Below are 24,351 nucleotides of genomic sequence, written 5' to 3'. Positions count from 1 at the left end.
GCTAAGAATCAGGAACAAAGCCTAATCCTATATAAATTTTTATTATATCACCCCAGCAATTGTACTCCTAGGAATATACCCAAGAGAAAGAACACTTATATCCACAATAGAGCTGTACATGAATATTCACCCAGCATTATACACATCAGCCAAAAAGTATTAATTTACATTCATCGACCAATGAGTGGATAAACAAAATGTGGCACAAGCTGAGTATCCCTTGTCTGATACATCTGGAGCCAGAAGTGATTCAGATTTCAGAGTTGGAGATCTGGGAACATATACATAAACTCTACTGGAAGGGCATTAATCCAAAAATCTCAAACTAGCACACACTAGAGCATTATGGATTTGGTATTTTCAGGTTAGGGATGCTCGACCTGTATATCCAGACAATAGAGAATTCTTCATTGTGGATGATCCTTGAAAATGTGCTAAGTGAAAGAAGTCAGTCACAAAAGATCACGCGTATGATTTCACTCATGAAATGTCCACAACTGGCAAAACAACAGCAATGGAAAGTACATTAATGGGCAAGCAGAGACAGCTAGTAAGTTTTCCTTTGGAAAGATAATGAAAATCTTCTAAAAACTGACTGTTTTAGTAATGGCTGTAAACTCTATGAATATAATAAACATCACTGAACTGTACATTTTAAAAGGATCAATTTTGCCAGGCACAGTGGTACATGACTATAATCCCAGCTACTGAGGAGGCTGACGGAAGAGGATCCAAAGTTATAGGTTAGCCTGAGCAACTTGGCAAGACTCTGTCTCGAATTTTAAAATAAAAAATAAAAGGGTGAATTTTATGGATATATGAACTAAATTTCAATAAATATATTTTCGAAAAGCAGGTTCAAGTCTTTGTCATGTTAAAAACCCTTCCCTCCATCCTTTATCACTTTCTGCTGCCATCTGTTTCCATTCTTCCCTTCACCATTAAGATGTATTTATTGGGCTGGGGGTTTGGCTCAGTGGTTCCTCCACCTGCCATGTAAACACAGGGTCCTGAGTTCTATCCCTGGTACCAAAATAACAAAACAAAAAAACGATGTATTTATTCTCCAAAGAAAAAAATCTGGGTTTCGCCACCCACTGCGCAACCGCAAGGACCTGAGTTCGACCCCCAGTACCCCCCCCAAAATAATAATAATCAAGGATTTCCTTTATTTGTTTTTATTTTTTCTGGAGAGTTGTGAAGTAGAGCTGCCTTTAAAAATGACCCTACTATCACTTCTCGGCCTTTTGGCTAAGATCAAGTGTAAAAATGACCCTACTGTGGCTTCCATGACATTTCTTCACGATTTTTCTACACCTCTGAACATTTAGGAGTTTCCTTTTCTGGTTCTTTTCCCTCTACCTAGCTTCCTCTACCTATTTGTCCTCCAGGCCTATTTCCAGAACTATCTGCTTGTTGGTACGACTTTTCCTGTGTGATGTTTCTTAAGCCAAAGGCTTCAGCTATCAGTTAAAACAGTCTATTGACTTGCACATCAACATCTCTCTCTCATATGCAAATCTACACATGCAACTCCATAGCAGGTGATGCCACCTGAGGTTTCACAGATAATTCCCATTATGTTCAAAGCTCAGCAGGTGTGGTGGAATCCCGGTACTCTGGGAGGGCGAGGCAGAAGGATCACAAGCTCGAGGCCAACGTGGGCAATTTAGTGACTTAGCGAGACCCTGTCTCAAAATTTAAAATAAAGGGGGGATGGGGCTGTAGCTCAAGGCAAAGGTACTGGGTTCAATCACTAAGACTGGGGAAAAAATAATAACATCTCCAAAGTTTAAAAAATACTCCTCTCCAAATCTGCTCCCCTCCTTGAATTCCATCTCAGTATACTTTATCATTGTCTACTCAATTACCCAAGGTGAGATCCAGGTCACCTAATCCTGTTATTTCTCCCCGACTCCCCAAATCCACCTGTTGCTGAATCCTATAAGCTGTACTTTATAACTATCTGTGCTGTTAACCTACAACTGCATCCCAACTGACTTAAAGTTATCGTCTGCAATTCTAGAATGACTTTTCTGAAGTGAAAACATTATCATGCATCTTTCCCAAGTAACATCCATAAACCCTACTATCACCCATAGGAAAAAACACTGAACACCCTAGAGCGGCAGGTAGCACTTTTGAGGATCTATTTGCAGCCCTGTCTGCTACTTACCACAATGGCCACAGCTGTGGAACACTTCCTCCTCCTCAGTGTCCCATGCTCTCTCGTGCCACATGTGTGTCCCAACTTTCCTTTGGTCTAAGTTTCTTTCTTCAATCTCTGCCTCAGTCATTAAGTCCTTAAGCTTCAGGTATAATAAAATATACAGTACCTAGTATAGTGCCTGTTACAGACAGGGAATTAAAAATGGGTTGAGCCAGTTTAGATCTCTCCTATTCGTCCTGTCTCAGTGCCTGCTACTTGCTTACAAGAAAAAGCTGAAGGGGCCAGGGATTTAGCTCAGTGGTTCTGGCGCTTGCCTCGAAAGCGCAAGGTCCCCAGGTCGATCCTCAGTACCAAAAGAAAAGAAAAAGCTGAAATTTCTCTGATGGTGTACAAGACTATCTCTATCCATAGTCTGGCCCCTGCCTACCTCCCCAGTTTGATGTCTCCCCACCATCTTACACTCTAACTAGATATACCCTTGCAGATCCTGCAATATAGTTTTGGACGCTTTTGCCCACACTGTTCCTTCTACCCAAATGCTGTTTCTATGCCTGTCCAGCTGTTTCCATCACTTTCTATTTAAAGGTTTTCTTAGGAACTGCCCCTCCATAATCTCATCTTTGCTCTCCAGCTCCTCTGTACATCCCTGAACACGCACACTTTCTCCCATCAAAGCAATCTTAAGGACACATTGTATTTGTGGCAGAGGTGTGGTTCAGTGGCAGAGCTCTCCTGGCATGCCTGAGGCCCTGGGTCCTGGGTCCAACACCAGCACTGGCCTGGGGAGGGGGGGGCCATGCGCCTGTACTTGTTCACGATGCCACTGAGAGCTGAAGCGTGACCACCTGAAGGCGGGGCTGTCTCACCCATGAGTCTGTTACACAGTAATTCCTGGGTTAAAAAGTTTGCATTTTCCCTGTTCCTTCTTAGATAAACATAAGCATCCATGAGGGATATTTTTTTTAAAAAGAAAAAGTTACTTTCGCATAAAGTTAGGGACCAAATCTCTCTGCCAAACGAACAACTCTGCAAATATAACTGTACAAACTAAGGTTAATGTGCATTTTCTCATACCACATCTAAACTGGGGGGAAACAGCCTCTATAGATCTGTAAGAAACATTAAGTTCTCTTGTGTAGTTTCTAGGTACTTTTTAAATATACTTGCCTGTAGTTACTGTTAAACTAGCTATCCTCTTGGACCTCGGGACTCGTGGGATGAACAATGGGAACTACCCTACTTTCTTCCTACCCTGACTACTGCCAGTACAGCTTATTTTCAGGAAGATGCCAAAAAGGAATTATCAACAGATCACCTACACAATTCCAAAGAGGGAAAATAAGGCTACATTTCTCATCTACAGTCTCATTTCTTCTTTGAGAAGGGCTGTCTCCCCGAACATCAAACCACAAGTGGGTCTATTCCTTATCACCACTTGAATGTTTTGTGAATAATTGCCAAAGATGACAAAAGCACTGCAGCATTCAAACCCGTCCACTCCCTCCAACAAGAACTCCGTGACAGCGTATCCAAGGGGGCCGAAGAGTGCACCAACCCAACGTAGGTATCCCCTGAACTGAAATTTCAGCGATCTGCAAGAAGGCTACCAGGCCTCGGGGCAAACGCTGCATGCTGGGAGGGCCGCTCTGCAATGCTGAATCCCAGAACCTGAGCCAGCAGCAGCAATCCGCGAAGACCGAGGTGCTGTAAAACCTGTTCCACCGGAGCAAACCGGAAAGAAGGAAAAGGACAACGGGCTGACCTCAATTAAAGGCCGTGTGGCGCAAGCATCGTTGGAAACAGCCTGGAAAGGGAATGCTGGACTCCAGGTCGGCCCGTCCACCCCGCTGGACCTGCAGTCGGGCCCGCGCCCTGTAGGCGTCCCAGCCCGGTGCCCGCCGCGGGCAGCGCGCGTCCAGCCTGGATCCGAGGTACGCGAAACGCGGGCCCCACCCTCCCGCCGCCGACGGGGCCGCAGAGCCCGGCCTCGGCGCAGGTGGGCGCAGGGTGGGCGCAGCGGGACGCTCGCTCCGGTCCCCGCCCGGCCCGGCCCCGGATCGACCCCGACCCCGAACACTGAGCCTGAGCCCGCAGCAGCCTGACAGGCGTGGGGCTCCGGGCACTCAGGGCGCCGCTGCCGCGCCTGCACGCGCCCGCCCGGCTGACCTGCGCTGCCGCTGCCGCCGCGCGACTGTACACTCCACCGCCTCTCCCGCTCACGCCACCGCCACCGCCTCCTTCGCTGAGCCCCGGGCCGGCCTCGAGCGCCCCATTCCCACCCCCGCCCAGCCTCCGCCTGTTTACAGTGACGGACGAAAGGCGGCAGTCCGGGCCCGGCGCGCACGCGCACCTGCTCCTCCCGCCGCCGCTGCCGGCTTCCCGGGTCGCTTCGCTGTGACGACTCAGGTCGTCATGGACAGCGCCCGGGGTCCTTGCGCACGCTGGGAGTTGTAGTCTGCAGACTCCGACGCCGAGCCCTTCTGAGGCCGCTCATCCGGGAAGCACACTACAACACCCAGAAGACTCCCTCTCTCCCCTCTCCCCTCGGTTCTGGGTGGGACTCGAGCGCGAGAGAGAACACTGGTACTCGGCAGGCGCCTGCGCAGTACGAGGCCTGGAGATCCGAGGCACCGGTGCCTAAGCGCGCTAGTTGGGAGAGGACGTGGGCCTGAGGAGGGCAGGAGCTTTCGTCCTAGCGCTTGGGCGGCTTGTCCCGCTGCTGCCGAAGTCAACACTGTGCCACGCGGACCTCAGCAGTCCTAACCGGTCCAACGTGCCCGCGCACCGCCCCGATGGAGCCGCTGTTTTGGGGTGGGGACGCGGGCTCGGGGTCTCAAAGGAGGGGAGCGCCCGGACTGTGCGGAGAGCGTCGCGTCAGAATACCCGGGCGAGTCCTGGGATGGGAGCTGGCGGCTCCCCGGCAACGAAGCAGCACCTACCTGCCTTACAGCCCTGGCCGGGTTCAGGTCGCCGCCCGAGCAGAGTTCCCTGCAGAACCCTTCGAAAAGCCCCGAAAAGTCGGCCCCTCGTGCACGCTGAAAGCTGGGGTCCGGCCGGCCTTTAAGCATCCTCGTTTTATAAACTAGGGCAGTTATTAGAGGGAAGACGGGATTTTGACCACTCGGGCCTTCGCAGTCACTCTTTCCTGTGAGCTACTCCATTCAGAACGCCTTACCTCCAGGCATGGTGCTGCATGCCTGTCATCTCAGCGCCCTGAAGGATGAGGCAAGAGGATAGTTGCGAATTCGAGGGCAGCTTGGACTACCCTGTCTCAAAAGAAACAAAGGGCCAGGGGTTTAGCTCAGTGGTTCCACCGCCTGCCTCGCAAGCGCAAGGTCCTGAGTTCGATCATCGGTACCAAAAAAAAATTCTTACCTGAGCTAATCACTGCCGTCCGTCTTGCACTGTGCTCCAGTCTTGGCCTTCCTCACATCTGGCCCCGAGTCTTCTGTGCTCTCTGCCCCTCTCTAGTAGAGAGCTCCTTTAGCAGCCTCAAGTTGAACACAGGTCCAGGAAAAGCCTTCCTCTCCAGGAACACAAGTCTCCCGGAACCACCAGGATGGCCACTGACCATACATTCTGCTTCTGCCAGCACTGATTCCATCAAGGGATGGGCAGGGACCTACCTAGACATTCTTGCTTGAAATTGCTGTATGGACACGGAAGTGGGAAAGACTGAGTCATATTTCCTGTAGCATGAGTGGTCCGTCTGCAGTAGGAATGACAGGCCACAAGGGGAAGGGAGGAAGGATGAAAAAAGCAAATAGCCTGATTTCATCCCAGGGCCATGTTTTGAGTGACTTAAGTGCTGTGAACATGTGAGCACAGCCAGTGCTATGGGCCAACCAATACATAAGCCATACCTACTTTTATTATAAGAATAGAGGTGTGAATATAGGGCATATTTGTTGGCTGCCTCCTCAACATTCTTTCCTGCCACTTAAGCTATGCTGCATAACCATTCCCTTAGGGCACTGAGTTTCAGAGATGGTCATCTGCTAAAGCCACTGGGCTCACAAAACCTTGAATTGGGGCTCTTAGCAAACTGCAGCTTCCTTGCTCTTGGTAGTGTATCATAGGTACCTGTGACTATTTTGCTCCTGTGAGGGGAAAGCCTAGTGGAATTTAGGGGACAGACAACCAATGGAGCCTGAGAATAAAGTCAGTGTTGTCAAATGCTAAGAAGATAGATTATAACATTGTTTGGTGGAATCAGAACTGCAATAGCAAACTACCTTTTAGATACTATAGAATATATCCTACAGACTATTTAGAACAGGAAGCAAGGACTATCTTTAAACTTCAGAATTGTGAGCCATAAGTTTCCTGTGTCCTTTACTGGTTACTATTAAAATTCTAAGAATTTCCTAATTCAGTTGGATTTCTTTTACACAACACTGAAACATCCTACTATCAGTTCCTCCAAAAAAAAAAAACCTGCCTTAAAGCCCTGGGCTCAATCCCCAGCACAGGCACGTTCACAAAAACCCACACACATAACACTACAAAAGGAACATTCATGTTCAGTAATTCTCTCCACACAAACATAAAGCTAGACAAAATTGGCAAAAGCAACTGTTTCAGAGCAGTGGAAATCAAATACAAAAAAACACCCTGAGAAACATCTACTTTTCAAAAACTGCTAGAAGTTCAGTGGAAACAGCCCATGTCTGTGGCCTTGCCTGAAGCTGCTTCTCTCTGTGGACAGGGAGATTTTAGAAATAGGATGCTGCTGAAGGGTAAAATAAGCCTCTATGGATCTCTGACCAGCTAAGAAATGAGGCACTTGAGAACTAAGAAATGACCCAAGAGAGCTGAAAAGAGACAGTCATGGGAGACTTGAGAACTGGTGGTAAGTCAGAATACTTTCCACAACTAAATCACAGCGTTTGAGTACAGCATCTTCCCTAATCACTGGCTGACCGCTCACCTGTGCAGTCAGGTGCCAGAAAGTCAGGCTGAAAATAAAAATGATTAAAAGAAAAAAGCAGCCACACATCATGACAGAGACAGATTTTAAATCTGCTTAAATCCAGGCAGATAACTAAAGACAAAACACCAACAACACCGTGAAAAATTAAAATCTAGAGTTGCTATAATACATAAAATGTCCACATTTCAACCAAAAATAGTGGTTCCTATAGAGAAACAGGAAAATGTCATCTACTCTGGAGAAAAGAAAGCAATCAATAGAAAATGCCTTTAGGCCCAGATAGTGACCCTAAAAGCACACTCTTTAATAAAATAGGCCTTACCTTTAAAAATTAAAGGACATTTCTCCAAGGATTAAATAGAAAGTTAATGAGAATTACTTAAACAGATCTCAGTAGAGAAATGGACTACAGATGTTCCTCTTTTCCCTGTCTAAGGACTGTTCAGACTTAGGACTGAGGCATACTGTTCAGACTTAAACTTACGACTGCTTAGACTTATGACCCATCTTTTTTTTTCTGTATAGTTCTGTACATTTTGTTTATAGAACCTCAACATCTTTTTCTGTGCAGTATACCTTTTTTATACAGTACTATAATTTTTTAATTATACTGTACAGTACTGTGGTTTTATGGTGTTATAAATTACAGTAACTGCTTGTTATGCAAATAAAAGCAGTCATCAACTTGCAGTTTCCTTTGACCATGTCTTTGTTCTGAATATTGTAATAACGTACATACTATGTCCAGTTCCTCATTTTGTAACCAATTCACTTAACGACCAAGTCACAGGAACAGAACTCGGTTGTTAAATGAGCAGTGTCTGTATAAAAAAGCAAAATGAAATTTATAGAGTTGAAAAAGTATAGTAATAGAAATATTATTAGATGATCTCAGTGAAAGATCTGTGATGGCATAAAAAAGAATTATATACATAAAGATAAATCAAGAGACCTTATTCTATCCAAAACATAAAACTATTGAAGAAAAAATTAAGGACACTTCATACTGTCTCTGCAATTTAAGATTAAAAAGTATGTTTTTACCAGTGAGCAAAACTTCAGAACAGCTGTAATGCAGAGAAAAAAAAGGAAATACTTAGGTATTAGTGAGAGTGTGATAGCACTTTTTATGCTGAAGGTTACATATAAATATCAGGTGTTCTAATAATAAATATTATTTTACCAAAGAATGATACAAATTATTCCTCAATAGGAAGCCATGAGTCCAAATAAGTAATCTACCTAATAAAGTTCTGAGCATGGTATGGTGGCACATCCCTGCAATCCCAGTATTTTGGGAGGCTAAGGCCAGAGGATTGCAAGTTCATGCCCAGCTTGGGGAACTTAGCAAGAACCTGTCTTTAAATAAAAATGAGTGGGGGACAAAAGCTCTGGGTTCAATTCCCACTACTGGAGGAAAAAAATACCAGGAAGCTCTAGTTGACATTAAAAAAGAAAGAAAAAGTACCTTAGAGACTCATGGAATTATGTGAAATCTCTAAAATACCAGAAGGAGAAGAGAGAGAAAAGGAAGCCAAAACTTTAAATCATAGCTAATTTATTTTGTAAATTTGATTTAAAAACAAAAAATCAACAGATACAAGTTCAGATAAACCCAAAGTAAGATAAGTGCAAAGGGAACCACACCTAAATACATCATACCCAAAAGGCTGAAAACCACAGACAAAAAGAAAATCATGAAATTGGGTATTGTGCCACACGTGTATAAGCCCAGCTATTGGAAATTGAGGCAGAAGGACTGCAGTTTGGAGGGCAGCCTGGGGAACTTAACAAGACCCTTTCTCAAAATTTAAAGGGAAAATGGCAGTGTGGTGTTACGGTTTGAGTTTAGCTGTCCCCCCAAAGCCTCTTGCGAATGAGGTGGGGCTACTTTGGAGGTCGCTGAAATCTAAAGTACATGATTGATTCATGGTGGGGATAGGCCAGGGGGCACTAGTATTAAGGGCATGAGTGCTACCTGCCCTAAGTAGTCTGAATAAGATAAAAAGTGGCAGAAAGACGCTGATAAATCTCTTGTTGCTTTTGCTGCTTTCACTACCATGAACTGTTACCCCTCTGCCACCCTGCCTTGGAGCCAGCTGATTATGGACTGAAACCTCTGCCCTTTCCCCTTTAACTTAGGGTGTTCAGTATTTTTGTCTCAGCAATAAGAGAAAAGCAACTAAGACAAATGGTAAGCAACAACTCAGCCTCTCTGAAATTTGAACTCCAGACACTGGAAAATAACTACTTGGGGAGAAAAAAAAAAAAGTAGATCCCCAAGAACCAGGAAAGTTCTGACAGGAAAATTAAAACCTACAGAGAAATTAAAAAGACAGAACAACATGGAGAAGGGAAGGGACAGTCTGCACCTATTTTTCCTGGCTCATGTCTTATAGGAAAGGGAAACTGAATCCAGCAAGTGAGAGCTGGGGACTCCAGAGGGTTTCAGGGAGAAACGTGGTAGTGCAATAGACTGGCAGGTGCTATGGGCGGCAGGGAGAGCATGGGATTCTGCTCCCATGTGAATCTTTCCACAGGCAACAGCTGGTGAGTGGTTCCAGTCTAAGTGCCCAGCATACCCCTGGAGAAAGTCCTTGGTTGGACACCATTCCAGAGAAGGGTTCATTATTTGGAGTTGGGACTCAGAGCAGCCATGGATGGCTTCACTTCAGAGCTCCCTGTGTTAAGTTCCCATAGTGACTGGGTGAAAAACAGCCATGGGTGATGGCTGTAGTCAAGGAGCAAGCTGGAAGGGGACCCCCTGAGGGGTTTGAGTTAAAGGACACAGGCCCCACCCCCATGGCCAGAAGTCAGGCTCAGGCTGAGTTGCTCCGGATTTGAAAGTTGCAGTGTTGGCACCCTTGCCCTAATCCACTGCCTGCTGGTGCCTGCATCCAGCACAGATGTGTAGTCTGACTGCCTTTTTTTTTTTTTAAATCTACAAGGATGAGCAGGGACAGATTTTGATTTGGACACTGTCCCAAAATTGTAGATCCCAGAAGAAAAACATTCAAAATCACAGAGAAATTTCTTTTTTGTTTTTTGGGGTTTTTTTGCTTGTTTGCTTTGTTTTGGTGATTTGCTTGATATTACCAGAGTTGTATAATTTTTGCTATTAATGGGGTTTCTCTGTTAGCCAACACTCAGATGTTTTCTTTTTTCTTCTTTTCTCCTTTCTTCTCCAGTTTACTGGAGATTAGGGGATTTTCCTTTGTCCTTTTTCTTTACTTCTTATCTCTTTTCTTCTTTATTTTTCCTCTTTCCCTTCTACTTTTTCACATTTTAATTTTTTCTCTCTTATTTTTATTCCCCATACAATTTTTTTCTCCCTCCTTTTCTCTTATCTTCTATTTCTTGTCAGCTTTTCTCTTACCTTTACATAATTCTATAAACATCTCTCCACCCCCAACAGGATCCTTTGTCACTATTCTATCTTCTTCTCAAATAGTTTAAGGTTTTAAATTTTCCCTCTTGCATTCCTCATTCTTAACACCCTATATCTTTAATAGTATTGTTCCAGAGGCCAGGGATTTAGCTCAGTGGTTTTGCCACCTGCTGCGCAAGCACAAGGACCCAAGTTCAATCCCCGGTACCAGAAAAAAAAAAATAGTACTGTTCCAGAAATCTCGGAAAGAAATACATGGAGACACAGAATTCAGGTAAAATAATAAAATTTCTACTTGCAAGTGGGCGGGACCAACAGAAACCGGTCTGGTTAATATCCACGCCCCCTTTGTTCAGCATTTCCCTTTTTATATCCTTTTTAGCAATTGTCTCATCCCTAGTGGTCTTTGATGTGTAAATACAATTCCAGTTCCTATTTACAAGTCAGAGACACAAGATAGGCACATATACATTGTAAATTCACCCAGCCATTGCAACTTTGTTAGGTTAATGAAGTTACTGGTTAAAGAGTCAGATAACCCTTCACCTTAAACAACAAGAGTTACAGAAAAAGCACATCTTAAAGGAATACATTACTTATTTTGCTTCTACAACTACCTTAATATTCAATCTACTAAGTTATCTAAAACTTTTATAAAGCTTTATTAATCCTTAAATGACACTACTAAATTTCTGTTGACTTCTCTTCTACCTTTAGTGGAGATATAGCTGTCACATTTAGTACATTTTAGCTGTAAGGCAATACCTGTGTTGTCTTAGTGTTTATACCATAATTATGGATTTCCTCTTTAGGGTGAAGGGTGGTACATAATTGGTTCTTTTATTTTTTTGGTACTGGGGATCAAACTCAGGACCTTGCACTTGTGAGGCAGCCAGTGGAACCACTGAGCTAAATCTCTGGCCCCTCCATAACTGGTTCTTATGGTATGTTAATATCCAGTTTGCCTTGGCTGATACTACTGTAGCTGATTTGCTTGATATTACTAGGGTCACATAATTATTGCTATTAATGAGTTTTCTTTGTAAGCCAACACTCAGATTACATTCATGACATTGACAATACTAGGGAACATTCCCAGAGAATTCAGTGTTGGGCCAATTACCTGCATCCTCCCCTCCCAAACTAACCAACGTGGTTGGCTCTTGGGGCTGAGGCAAAGAACTATAGTTAGCCACACCCAAAGTACATCACTGAAAAGCAAGTAACTAGGGCTGGGGATGTAACTCAGCAGCACTGCATCTTGCCTGGCAAGTGCAAGGTCCTGAGTTCAATCCCTAGGACCAGAAAAAAAAAAAAAAAAAAAAGCAAGTAACTAAAGAGCGCTCTATACTATCAACAGTCTTTACACTAGAAGTGTCCATAAACTTCAGCACAAAGCCAACAAATAAAACAACAGAAACATGAGAAGAAAAGGCAAGGCAAGGCAACAAAATGCCTCCCAAAACTACCAACTGCCTCAAAGCCAATCCAGGGAGATTTGAGGGGGAGAGGGGAATAAGCCACACACCCAAATTACTTAAAAGGATAACAGAAGAGGTTAGAAAATTATCAAAGTGGTGCTCAGCAGGATCATCAAATACATAACTAAACAGACAGTGGAAGTAATAACCAAAATGACCCAGGAGCTTTCAGAAGACACTAATAAAAAGCTAGAAAAGCTATACAAAATAATACAAAACATGACCAGTTTAGCAAAGAATTAAAGTCCATGAAAAGGTTTCAATCAGAAATACAGGAGATTAAAAATTATACTGAATGTATGGGCAGCAGAAACAGCCAATGTGAGGACAGAATTTTAGAACCAGAAGACAAAGATGCCTTCAAAGACCAACTACTCAAAGATACCTTAAAAGCAACAAACAAATATGAATAATGGACCCAACAGCTGCTAGATGATGCAAAGAAGACCAGTGTAAGAGTTACTGGAATAGGGCCAGGGATTAAGCTCAGTGGTGCCACCACCTGCTGCGCAAGCACAAGGACCTGAGTTCGATCCCCAGTACCAAAAAAAAAAAGTGTTAGTGGAATAAATGGAAAATCAGAAGACAGCACAAATGGCATTAAAAACTATTCACAGAAATAATGGCAGAAAAGTCCTCAAATATACAGATAAGTGAGGTATACAGCAACCCAAATAGTTATGACCAAAAGAGAACATCTCTGCACCACATTATACTCAGAGTACCAGAATTCCATCACGGGGCAAAATCTTTAAAGCTGGTAAAGAAAGACAATGAATCACATATAAAGGTAAACCCATTAGAATTATAGCAGACTTCTCAACACAAACCTTAAAGGAAGGGGCTTGGAGTGAAGTGTTTCACACCCTAAAAGATAACAACTTCCAACCCTGATTTATGTATCCTGCAAAACTTTCCTTCAAAATTCACTGAAAAATAAGGTATTTCCATGACAAGAAGCACACCAGGAAATTCATGGCCAACAAATGAGTATTTCAAAAAAACTCCTAAGATATACTAGAAAGATAATGAAGTCAACAATGCTAATAAATCAAAAAGAATGAATACATGTGGCAGGATGAGCAGCTAAGCAAAAGGAAAAAAGTAAGGAAATTAGCAACAGGAAAATAATGCAATGACAGGAATAAGTCAGTATCTTTCAGTTACAGCTTTCGCTGAGAATGGTCTCAATTCCTCAATCAAAAGACAGAGATTGGCAGAATGGATCAAGAAACAAAACCGAAGGGCTGGGGATTTAGCTCAGTGGTTCTGCTGCCTGCCCCGCAAGCGCAAGGACCCGAGTTTGATCCCCAGTACCAAAAAATAAATAAATAAATAAACAAAACAAAAGAAAAAAGAAACAAAACCCAGCAATATGCAGTATATAAGAAACACATTTAACGTGCTCATTATGGGAACATAATTCATATGTCTAGCTGCCAGGCTGTTTAAGTACCAGTGGTGCATGCATGACCGTCCCACTGGGTGGCTTTTTATTAACTTTATTAGTAAAAAGGCCAATAAAAGTGATTAGATCTGTTTGTAGCACCAGTAGAACAAGCCACCTGATGGGACAGTTGTGCACTTAACCACCAGTAGTTCAAGCTGTTGGGAACAGCTAATTCAAAAAGAAATTCACAGATGAAAAACATCAAAGGATAGAAATCAATATTCCAACAACAGGAACCTGAGAAAAAAAAGCAGGAGTGGCTATGCTAATTTTAGACAAAGTAGATTTTAAGGCAAAACTCATAAGAAGAGGGCTGGGTTGGTGCTGCACCTGCCTTGCAAGCTCAAGGTCCTGAATTCAATCCCCGGTACCAAAAAAAAAATCTCGTAAGAAGAGACAAAGATCACTACATATTAAGAGAACTACATATTAAGAAAACAATTCAACAGAGATAAGAATTAAAACACATATGTACCAGATACTGGCATACTCAGCTTTATAAAGCAAACGATAAAGGATAGGAAAAATCATATAAACAGCAATACAATTTAATAGGAAACTTCAATACCCCACTGTCAGAAATGGACAGATCAGGGCCGGGGATGTAGTTCAGTGGTTTTGCCACTTGCCTCGCAAACGCAAGGACCTGAGTTCGATTCCCCAGTACCAAAAAAAAAAAGCACAAATGGACAGATCACCTAGACCAAAAAATCAACAAAGAAATTCAGAGTTGAACCAAACCTTCACAAAAGGAAGTAATAGATATGTACAGTGTGTTCTATCCAACAACAAAATACTCATTCTTCTCAACAGCATGTGGAACTTTCTCCAAATTAGACCACACACTAGCCCATAAATCATGCGTAAATAAATGCAAGAACTGAAATTATTCCATGCATATTATCAGATCATAGTGCAATGAAACTAGAAATCAGTGGTAAAAGAAAGCATAGAACCTATGTAAATGCATGGAAATTAAACACTCTCTTGAGTAATCAAATGGTTTGCCTAACATAAAGACATCCCAATCCTTGAAAGAACCGAGTATAAGAATTTCATAAAGCCACTTGCCTACTTCCTCAGGACTAGCACCTGAGGCTTGATCCCTAAGCAGTCTTCTGGGTTAAAGCACTGCTGCATAACTGAAATGCCCTTTTAAAAAACACATAAGCAAAAGAAATGGCATTTAGAAGTCATTTCAAAAGCAAATGTCAGCGCTGTGTGAGTTTGCCTTTGCTTTTTGTAACCATTCACCTCAGAACTATGTGGCTTTGAACCACTGTCCTGCTGAGCTTGCCTGTGCCCGCTTGTGCATGGCAGTTGGTGGGTTTAGCTGGGATGATTGATGCACTGTGCAGTTACCTGTTCTACAAAAGTCCTGCCCGGGTTCTTGGCACACGGGCACGTTTTAAGCCCTTGTTTGTCTATCACTGGTTAATACCTCACTGGCCAAATCGAGTCACCCACCAAGGTGCAGGGCCTAAGAATGGAGAGATCGACCTGTCTCTGGGTGGGAAGCACTGCTATCAATTTTGGGCCATGCAGTTGTGATCTGTAGCAAGGACTCTTGGCCTCCTGGGCTTCTCAGTGGTTTTAAATCCTTCAAGAATCTGTAAATTACTGCAAATCGAAAGCTTTCAGTGAGCCGGCTGTCCTTCAGGGTAGATGGACAGAACTGTGTAAGTGCAAGAAGGAAAGTCTTAAGTGTACTCCCATTCTCTCTCTGATGACTGTCCAACCTGGCCATGAAATAGATACTACATACATTTTTGTACAATAAACCTATTAGAATTCTTTCAGTAGGAAGTGGCAGAAATCCAGTTCAAACTCAAACAAAAGAAAGGAGACTTTACCATTGGACATCGTCAGGAAGTCTAAGATTCTAACGCCAGCTGGCTCTAGGGCCTAAGTGACATCAAGACTCTCTTCTCACCTCAGTGTCTCTTTCGTTGTGCTGGGTTCACATTCTAGCAGACTGTCTCCAAAGGGTGACAAAGTTACCCCTCAGTTTATGTCCTTGGGTGCTATGCCTCGTAACTGCCCATGTCTTCTGCCCGTTTACATTCAAGTCATCTGCTATTTATGGAATTGACTATGTCAAGTGTTGTACATCTAAGTTGAATATATATTTATTTTCACTTAAATAAATATTGAATCACACAGTGGCTAAGATCATGGACCTGGAGCCAGTCTGTCTGGATTTAACCCTTTATCTATAAAAATCAGGTCACACTGAATCATTTATAGCTGATACTACTGAAGGTAGTTTGTATGTATATTTGAACGATGATCACGTTCCTCACAATCGTTTAAATCAACAAGGAAGGTACACTAAATGTGACTTTCACCTGGCACTGGGGGATTGAGTGGCAGTGGTGCCATTGGAAAGCTAGTTATTTTGTACCTCTTACTTCTGCTAAATTCTTTCTCTTTTTTTCATTCCCTGCTAAGGTTGGGGTAGCATTGCTTTTCAGTTCCTCCTTCCTTTCTGTGATGCAAATGAAGGCACAGGAAGTCCTTTTGCAGCTCAGCTTCTACTTGCAGGCTTTTCTCCCCCCTCCATTACAGACTAAATATAAAAGACAATGCAGGATGGTTGTCACAGTGACTGGTTTTTTGAAACAAATGAACACTGTCTTTGTCTCTGGTTCCACTCAACATTAAAAGATTTTCCACAGAAGGAAAAAATGGAGGCCAGGGATTTACTCAGTGGTTCCGCCGCCTGCCTCGCAAGCACAAGGTCTCGAGTTCCATTCCCCGGCACCAAAAAAAAACCCAAAATGGAAGCAAAGCTTTTGTACATAGGGAGGTGAGGCGTGGTTGCGGGCGAGGAGATAAAATAAAATTTATTTTTTTTAAAAAAGATTTTCCAGAAGTGAACAAGCTACAAAGCTAACTTAGATTTAAATCTTTTATTTTACAACCATCCATTCAGGATAAAGTTGTGAAAGCAACTTTTAGTCAATCATTTCTTGGAAAAAATGTTAAAATGTATGTTGTGAAAGTAAATTATAATATTATTGTTTAAATGTTTAGTTATCAATAATAATAGTTTTTAGAATATTAATAATTTGAACTTGTGGATCATAGTTTCAGTCTTAGATAAATCACACCTAAAAGAATGTGCTTCTTTTCTATTACTTTTTTTAAAATTTAATTTTGGGGCTGGGGGTGTACAGTGGTAGAACACATGCTAAGTACAGGCTTGGGGCACTGGGATCAATCTCCAACACCAGAAAAAAATTATTTTATTTTTATCAGTTAGCTGCATTGTTTTAAAAGTGTGCTTCTCTGGGTTCTAGAGGAACAGGATTTACTAGGTGGGCTGACTTATCAGAGGTGGAAGAGTCTACAGTGGCTGCCTATGTACAGGAGCGCCTCAGCCAGGGATATGGAAGCCACAGAACAAGAGGACTGAAGGGTGCAGCCTAGGTTAGGGCCAAGGCCTGGAGGCTCACAGGAGAGTTTGCCAGTGCAAGCCAACACTGGAAGGCAGAAGAAACTGCAGGCCTGAGACACACGTCCCAAAGCAATAGCAGAAAGGGTGCACCCACGAAGGAAGACTGGAATCCTTCAGAACAGAAACATTCCCTCCTTCTTTGCCTTGATTCCACCAGGCTTCAAGCCCACAGTTCGTGTTGGAGCCCTCACATCCAGGTGGCTCTTCGCCCTCACCGGGTGGCCCACGTGCCAACCACCCCCAGATGTACCAGAGCTGTGCTGTACTGACCTGCGAGGTGGCTCTCATGCCAGCCGACTTGGCAGAGCACAGAGGGTCACGCCGTTCTTCCAGACATGTGATGAGATCAGCAGCCAGCTGCCTAGCCCCCCAGTGCCAGACTCCACTCCCCAGCAGCAAGTGCTTAAGAGCCCGAGCCTCAGTGTGCTGTGCAGGCCGGCCTCGACGTCCTGCCCTCAAGTGACTCCTGCCTGGCTCCTGAATAGCTGGGATGGCAGATGTGTATTCCACCCCCACCCAGCTTGCTTTCAACCCTTTGATTCCTTTGATACTCACCTCTATATTGCTAAACAATGTGCTTATATTATTATTTCTTGATGCTAGGAGACAATTCCATACGTCTCTAGCATTTCCGAATGTCTCACAAGCAGAAGTGCTGACAGCTTTTTCTTTAGCTTTTTTTTACATGGACATCTGTATAGCACAGTGTCAGAAGAGAGTCCCCCGAGTAGGAAACAGGATTGCTTGTTGTCCACTGTACCAAACATGAAGTCTCTGAGGCAAAGGCTGGGCAGCTTTACAGCCTGTTGTAAAATAGTTTTCCAAGCCAGAGATATCTCAGCTGTGATGCAAAGCTGCTGCACATGCGCCGCCCACCTGGGCCTCTGGGTCACCGCCCAGGACAGAGGGTTAACAGAGCTAATGCGGACATGAAGCCTGTCACAAGTCTCACAAGTCCTGTCAGCACTGTGGTCTGTGGGAGGCCACCTTGCCAGCCTAAAATTCGATTGCATCTCAGGTCCTTGTGACACCTGGTCAGGTCACCCTCCTTTGGTGCGTGTGGGCAGTGTGGACTGGGTGGGAGCCTCCTTCCCCAGCCCTCGCTCCCAGCCTCTGTGCCACTCAAACCTGCACACCTTCCCTCTCTCCCAGCATCCTTACATGGGAATTTGGGCTAGCAAGTATTCAGCACTTACGCGACTGGGGTTAGATTCACAGATATATCATAGCTTATGCTGTGCTTGCCTTTCCTTTCTGGCACTTTTCATTTCCTGAAGAGAGCATAATTGCCCTTTATTTATTTTATACTTCCTTAGTTTTCTATATCAATAATTTATTCTGAAATTCTCCCTTGGTTACTTGCTCAGTATGTTATTAGTTTGAGCTTCTTGAAGGCACCTGTCCCAGAGAGGTTGGACTCACTCCACTCAGCATACCTGGCAGTTGTCCTGTGAGACCCAGCGAGAGAGAACCAACCAGAGACAGATATTAAATCCGCACAGGAGTTCATTACCGGCCGGGACCCGAGCTGAGCATCGGACTGGAGCCTGGACTGGGGGTTGACAAACATGTTTTATACACCTTTGAGGCCAACAGTTTCTAGGCCCCCCTGTGGGATAGAACTAGCAAAGCAAGCAAAAGGTACAGAAGCAGAACGTCCTGCGGTTAGACCATCTGTGAAACAATAGTTGATTAATTGTTATTTCTAAAGGGACCTTTTAAGGGAAGGAGGTTTCTAAGCTTCCTCCTTCTGAGTTCATCTAAAGGACAGGCGGGTGGGTCAGGCAGCAGCAATATGGAGTCTGTCTGGCTAACTAGGGTCCTTCAGTCCTTGTTCCGGTTTCATCATCTTGGGGACCCCCTCAGCATTTATACTGGATCCTGCGCTGGTGTGCTTCACAGACTGGGGGGGCTTAAACAACAGAGATTTAAGAGGTGTGATCAAATATGGTGAATGGTTAAATTTATTTATTACAGTAAAAGACCAATTGTCATTATTCCCCACAAAGTCCTCCCCTTCACTTTGAACACACTGATCCCATAATTCTTGCCACTTTCTGAAGCAGCTCTGCAGTCCTCTTTTCTGAGTGTTTTTTAGTTGTACTGTTACAGCTGCCTTGATGGACTGAATGGATTCAAAACCTTTCCCTTGCATGGTCATTCTGACTTTGGGGAAGAGCCGGAAGCCACACGGTGCCAGATCCAGGGAATGAGGAGGCTGAGGACACAGCATTGGGTTTTCACAAGCCTGCCTTTCAGCTGGGTGCCACAGACAGCAGCGTGCACTGTATTTTTTCTCATACCTTGCAAAGACACACAACTGCCAACTCTCCACATTTTCTACCAATTACTGAAATGACTTCCCCTTTACTTCAACAAGACCCACCATTCTGTATCCCAGGTGAAACTAAGCAGCCCAGGTGACTGCGAGATGACTGGACTCACAGGCAGAACTGACAAGTAGCTGTACTGTCACCCAGCCCACCTTACTCTTTGACGTTTTCACAGGATATGAAAAGTACTGTCAAAAACTTTGCAAAAATCTCTATACAAAAATAAAAAAATAAAAAAATCTCTGAACACATGGCAGGTATACTTAGGTAAGATGGTACACAATTTGTTAGTTTGACAGAATTGAGTTTGAATGTTGGTGCTAGTTCTAGCTCTACATTAGGGTCAGCAAATCTCTTTCTTAAAGGGCTAATAGTACATTTTTAGGTTTTGCATATGTTCTCTTGTGGCAACTACTCAGCTTTGCCAATAGAATGCAGAAATACGCCGCCGGCTGCACAAGCGCAAGGACCCGAGTTCGATCCCCCGTACCAAAAAAAAAAAAAAAAAAGAATGCAGAAATAGCCATTTGAGGATATATAAAAAAAATGAATGTAGCAATGTCCTCCTCCAAGAACACTTTACTCAGAAAAACAAATACATGACTGGATTTGGCTGTGGACTATACTTTGCTGACCTCTGCTATATGATCGTATTTTTTTTTTTACCTCAATTAGGTCATTTGCAAAAAAAAAAAATGGTTTTAATGCAAAAAAAAAATGGTTCTAATGCTTGCTGATTTTTAAGAATGTTCCAGCACTGGGCCGGGGATTTAGCTCAGTGGTTTTGCCACCTGTTGCACAAGCACAAGGACCCTAGTTCAATCCCAGGTACCAAAAAAAAAAAAAAAAAAGAATGTTCCAACACTCTTATAATGTGAGCCAGGGCAGTGAACAGGGCAAATCAGACAGATGTTGGGCTGAGTCTGGAAGGTGCCACTTGCTAAGTACAGTTGATGGGCATGGTTCTAACACTTCCTAAGCTCTATAGTCTGCTGGATTGGACAAGACCTGAAACAGTTTAATCAGTTTAATTTGCAGGGGACTGTTTAATGGAGCGTTAGAATTTATTTCTGGTTCGCTGCTCTATGGGTCCAGCTGTGTAAGATACTGAGCTGGCTGCAGCTGTAAGATATGCCTCTTGTGACTCAGCCAAAGACACTCACTTGAGCTCCTGGTCCTCCTTCAGAAGCACTTATGCAGTAGCTTTGTTTAGTCATTTTCTAAAACAGATCTTAGGCCACAGCCTCCCTCTCTGTCTTTTTTCTTCCTCCCTTCCTCTTCCCCTCGTACCTAGCACAGAGCTCCAGCACAGCTGGACTCTGCTCTGCCTTTAGCACTGAGTTTCCAGTGCTCAAGTGAAGGAATCAGGCATTCCATCTTTTTACTGAAGTTGAAACAAGAAAGAAAAAGCCTTCAGCACAGCAGGGCTTTGAAGTTTGCCATCAAAGGATTTCCTTAAGAGTAGCTGTTGAAAGCTTTTAGTACACACAGGATTATGAAGTCGGCCGGATTGCCACTGCCCTGGTACATCAGGCGGGTCTTATTACAACAGAAGGGAATCAACTGTCAGAGCCGTCAGTGTCTCTGTCTGATCCAGGCAGCTGGGAGTCTTTCTGGTAAAGGTCAAGAACCGGCCCTCTAGTGAACACGCAAGGGTTCTTTTGTGAAGTACCTTGCCTCTGTGAGGTGGGAGCTGCTGTAGCAAAAATGCATCAGCGCTGGTGAGGCTGTGATTGGTGAAGGGCTCCTGGAGAGACAAGGGTATCTTACAAAATCGAAAGTACACGTAGGCTGTCATCTGAAACCTTACTCAGGGGTTATCACAGACCAGGTGTGACATGCACAGGAATACTGACGCTTTGTGTAACAGTGAAAGGGGCATCCTCAAGAGATTAAGTCAATTATGATATGTCCCTTGCAGCAGGTGCCACAGAGATTGTTTGTTTTTTCCAGTACCGGGGACTGAACTCTGGACCTTGCGCTTGCCAGGCAGGCACAGTGCCACTGAGCTACATCCCCAGCCCTTGGTTTTGTTTGTTTTTTGCTACATAGCTTTTTGAAAAGTTAGCTCTTTAGGTCTGGGCGTGAAAGGTGTCCCTGTCCATGATACACAGCAAACAGCCAGCAGCTGTCTGGAGGGAACACATATAAGAAGAATATGGTCACTGTCTCTGCATTGTTTGGACTAATTATGAAGTGATAGATTATAAGGGACGGAAATAATGATGCTTTCTGTCTGGAAAAAATCAGCTGTAATTTTTATTTTCATTGCATAACACAGAGCAAAGAGCAGTATATCAGGCTGAAGAGATCTATAGTCATCTAGTTCCTCATAAAGGATATAACTAATAAGATACTAAAACGATACATACTAACATAGTTCTCCACTTAAAATTCAAGTATCTTAGTGGCATGGCAGCATGCATAAGGCCCGGGTTCAATACCCAGCACCGTAAGTAAACAAATGAATAAACTAAATTTAGACCCAGAATGTCCCCCCAGAGCCTAGTATGTTCAGAGGTGGGGCTGCAGGGAGGTGATGCACCATGAGCACGGTACTCATCACTGGGTTCATCCATGGACGAGCACACAGCTGAAGGTGCCGTTAGGGCCAGACCTGGCTGGACCAGGTGCTCACTGGGGACATGGCCTGGAGGGTGTTTTCTTGCCCCTGGCTCCTCCTTACTCTCCATTTCTCGGCTGCTTTGGGGTTAGCAGCTTTCCTGTGCCATGTCCTTCCATCGTGCGTGCTGTTTAACAGTTTCCAGCTTTTAAAATCAACTAGACCATCCATAGACAATTTAGTACAGGAACCTAACTTGAGAGGTGAAAGCTGGAGAAGAATCTTACATCCCAGAAATGCAAGGAATACGGTACAAGGTCAACAAACCGTAAAACAGAGATTTCAGTGTATCACTAAGTGACAAGGTTAAAACAGATTGACTAAAGATAAAATAACTATAAAAATTAAGAAGAGGGCAATCACGCGAGTTAAGTTTTCATCTTTTAGAGTGGGAGCTGTTAGATGCTATTTATTTAATTTAAAAGTAATGAACATAAATGCAATATCTGAAACCATGAAGCTCACTAGCAATAGAATAAAAGACAAGACAAAGTATTACCTGGAAGACTGGGTCTGGGGTAGGAAGATCATGCCAGGCTTTTTCATCACAAACCCTGCTGTACTCTGAGTTTTAAAAAGTAATTTGCATGGATCTTATTGCTAAAATTTGCTTAAGTAAGAAAAAAATTAGATTGAAATGTATCTGCATTATAATACCAAAAATAGAACAAGCAGCTCGTTCAGTGTCTTGCAATTTGGGGCTAAAAAACCCTCAAATTGGTTTATTTTTATAGTTTTTCTGTTTGGTTTCTGAATGAAGAGATGGAGATGATTTCAAACTGCTATTGGTTGTTTTCATTCAGAAATCATATATTGGGAGTAGAAGTCTTTTTGCTCTCCATTAGTGGAAAATCAAATTGATTTTTTATTATATTTTCTCCTGTATCATTGATGATTGAAGAACAGTGATTGTTTTGTGTGTTATATAAGAACTGTGATCAGATAAATGCATCACATAGACCTAGTGGGAAATAGCTCACATCTGTAATTTCCAGCAAGTGGGAGGCTGAGGCAGGAGGATGCGAGTTCAAGGTCACCCTGGGCTACACAGAGAGAGACTGTCTCAACAAAAAATCTTGACCAGAACTTGAAAATTATCATTTTTATGCTCCCTACAAACTTGTTTGGAATTGACAAAGTATTCCTCATGCTTCCCCACTTGATTATGGTAAAACCCTAAATTTACCATTTTCACCAGTTTGTACAGATTGGTGACATCAGGTTCGTTGACACTACCATGCCACTGTCAACAACACCCATCTCCAGGACGTTTTCATCTCGTGAAAATGAAACCCTGTCCTCACCTCGCCCAGCCTTGGTCCCCATCCGCCTGGTACTTCCTGTCTGCGTGTCTGCCTCCTCGAGGTGCCCGTGGGCATGAATCGAAGCGTTTGTCTCTGGGTCTGGTTATTGTGCCTAGCACTTTGCCTTCAAGGCCCCAGCACACTGTGAGACTTTAGAATGTCCTTCTTTGACAACACTAATCACATTCTGCACTGTGTGTTTACCATATTTTACTTATTCACTCATTTGCCAAAGGACATTTGAGTTATTCCCACCTTTTTGAATAATGCTGCCACAAACATTGACATACAAATGTCTGTTTGAGTTCCTGCTTTCAATTTTTGGGTGAATAACTGAAAGTGGAATGGCTGGGTCAGATGACTTTCTCTCTTTATATGTTTGTTGCCTCTGGTGTTATGTGACAGTCACAGAAAGCTGCTCTGCACACTACCATGTGAGCCTGTCTCACCTGCCAGGGGATGAGTCCCCAGGCTGACTGACTCAGGAGCTGGGTCCTTGGACCTGATCCCTGGGGGCTTGCAAAGTTTCTGTTTTAAAGCTAACATTTGTACAAAAGTAATTACTGCAGGGCCGGGGATGTAGCTCAGTGGCACCGCACCTGGCCGGCAAGCACAAGGTCCTGAGTTCCACCCTCAGTACCGAAAATAAATAAATAAATAAACAAACAAGTAAATAAGTAATTACTGCATCATTTTCAAATGGAAAGAAAGCAATGACCATGCTGCTCTCTGGCAGTGAGTCCCCCAGCCTTCCCTGGGGAAAGCGCTGCTTTGAAAGCATCCAGAACCCACCTGGAGAGGACTCCTCTCCCAGAGCAGAGCAGGAGTTCTCCTTGCGGCTCACAGCTACTGTCCTCCTCTGGGGTCTTCTGTTATTCCACACTCGAGAGGAGAATTTGGAACCCAGTTTTACCATTTTTTTAAAAATTGGCCTCTTTGCAAGAAGACTGCGCTGTGTAACCCCCTCTGTGCTAAATCCAACAATCCAGTTTCTGCTCAACTCCTGGCTCGCACACTCGCCCCCCGAAGGCCAAGCCCCACTGCAGCGCACTGGGCTGGGGCCAGGACCACAGGTGACCCACCCACTTGCCGGAAGCCGGGATACACCCCAGCATTTGCAGTTTGTCTCATCATATGAACCTGCTAAAGCTGACTCAGGCCTGGGGTGGTGGGGCCACTCTGGGAGGCTGAGGCAGGAGGATCATGTTT

At 43.8% G+C, this 24,351-nt stretch overlaps 1 protein-coding gene across 7 annotated transcripts in view; it reads right to left on the bottom strand.

Annotated features, from left to right (window-relative positions):
* The window catches only part of Ralbp1 (ralA binding protein 1), a 29,390-nt gene extending 24,766 nt beyond the window's left edge, over window positions 1-4,624 (bottom strand). For 2 of the 7 annotated variants that reach the window (XM_087190005.1, XM_087190013.1), the window contains exons 1-2: window positions 4,337-4,467; window positions 2,177-2,348 (exon numbers count right to left, since the gene is read on the bottom strand). In XM_087190005.1, coding sequence (XP_087046131.1) covers window positions 2,177-2,297 — 121 coding nt within the window. In that variant the 5' untranslated portion in view covers window positions 2,298-2,348; window positions 4,337-4,467. Of the gene's footprint in view, window positions 1-2,176; window positions 2,349-4,336 lie in introns of those variants that run through there. The other 5 variants (XM_004853230.4, XM_013075306.2, XM_004853232.3 and 2 more) reach the window with 4 other exon arrangements.
* Window positions 4,625-24,351: the final 19,727 nt, after the last annotated feature.

Source organism: Heterocephalus glaber, unplaced genomic scaffold, assembly GCF_053883595.1.
Source record: "Heterocephalus glaber isolate CG9 unplaced genomic scaffold, H.glaber_assembly_v1.0 deba00000331, whole genome shotgun sequence".
Classification (NCBI taxonomy): domain Eukaryota; kingdom Metazoa; phylum Chordata; class Mammalia; order Rodentia; family Bathyergidae; genus Heterocephalus; species Heterocephalus glaber.
This window is presented reverse-complemented; position numbering and strand designations above follow the sequence as displayed.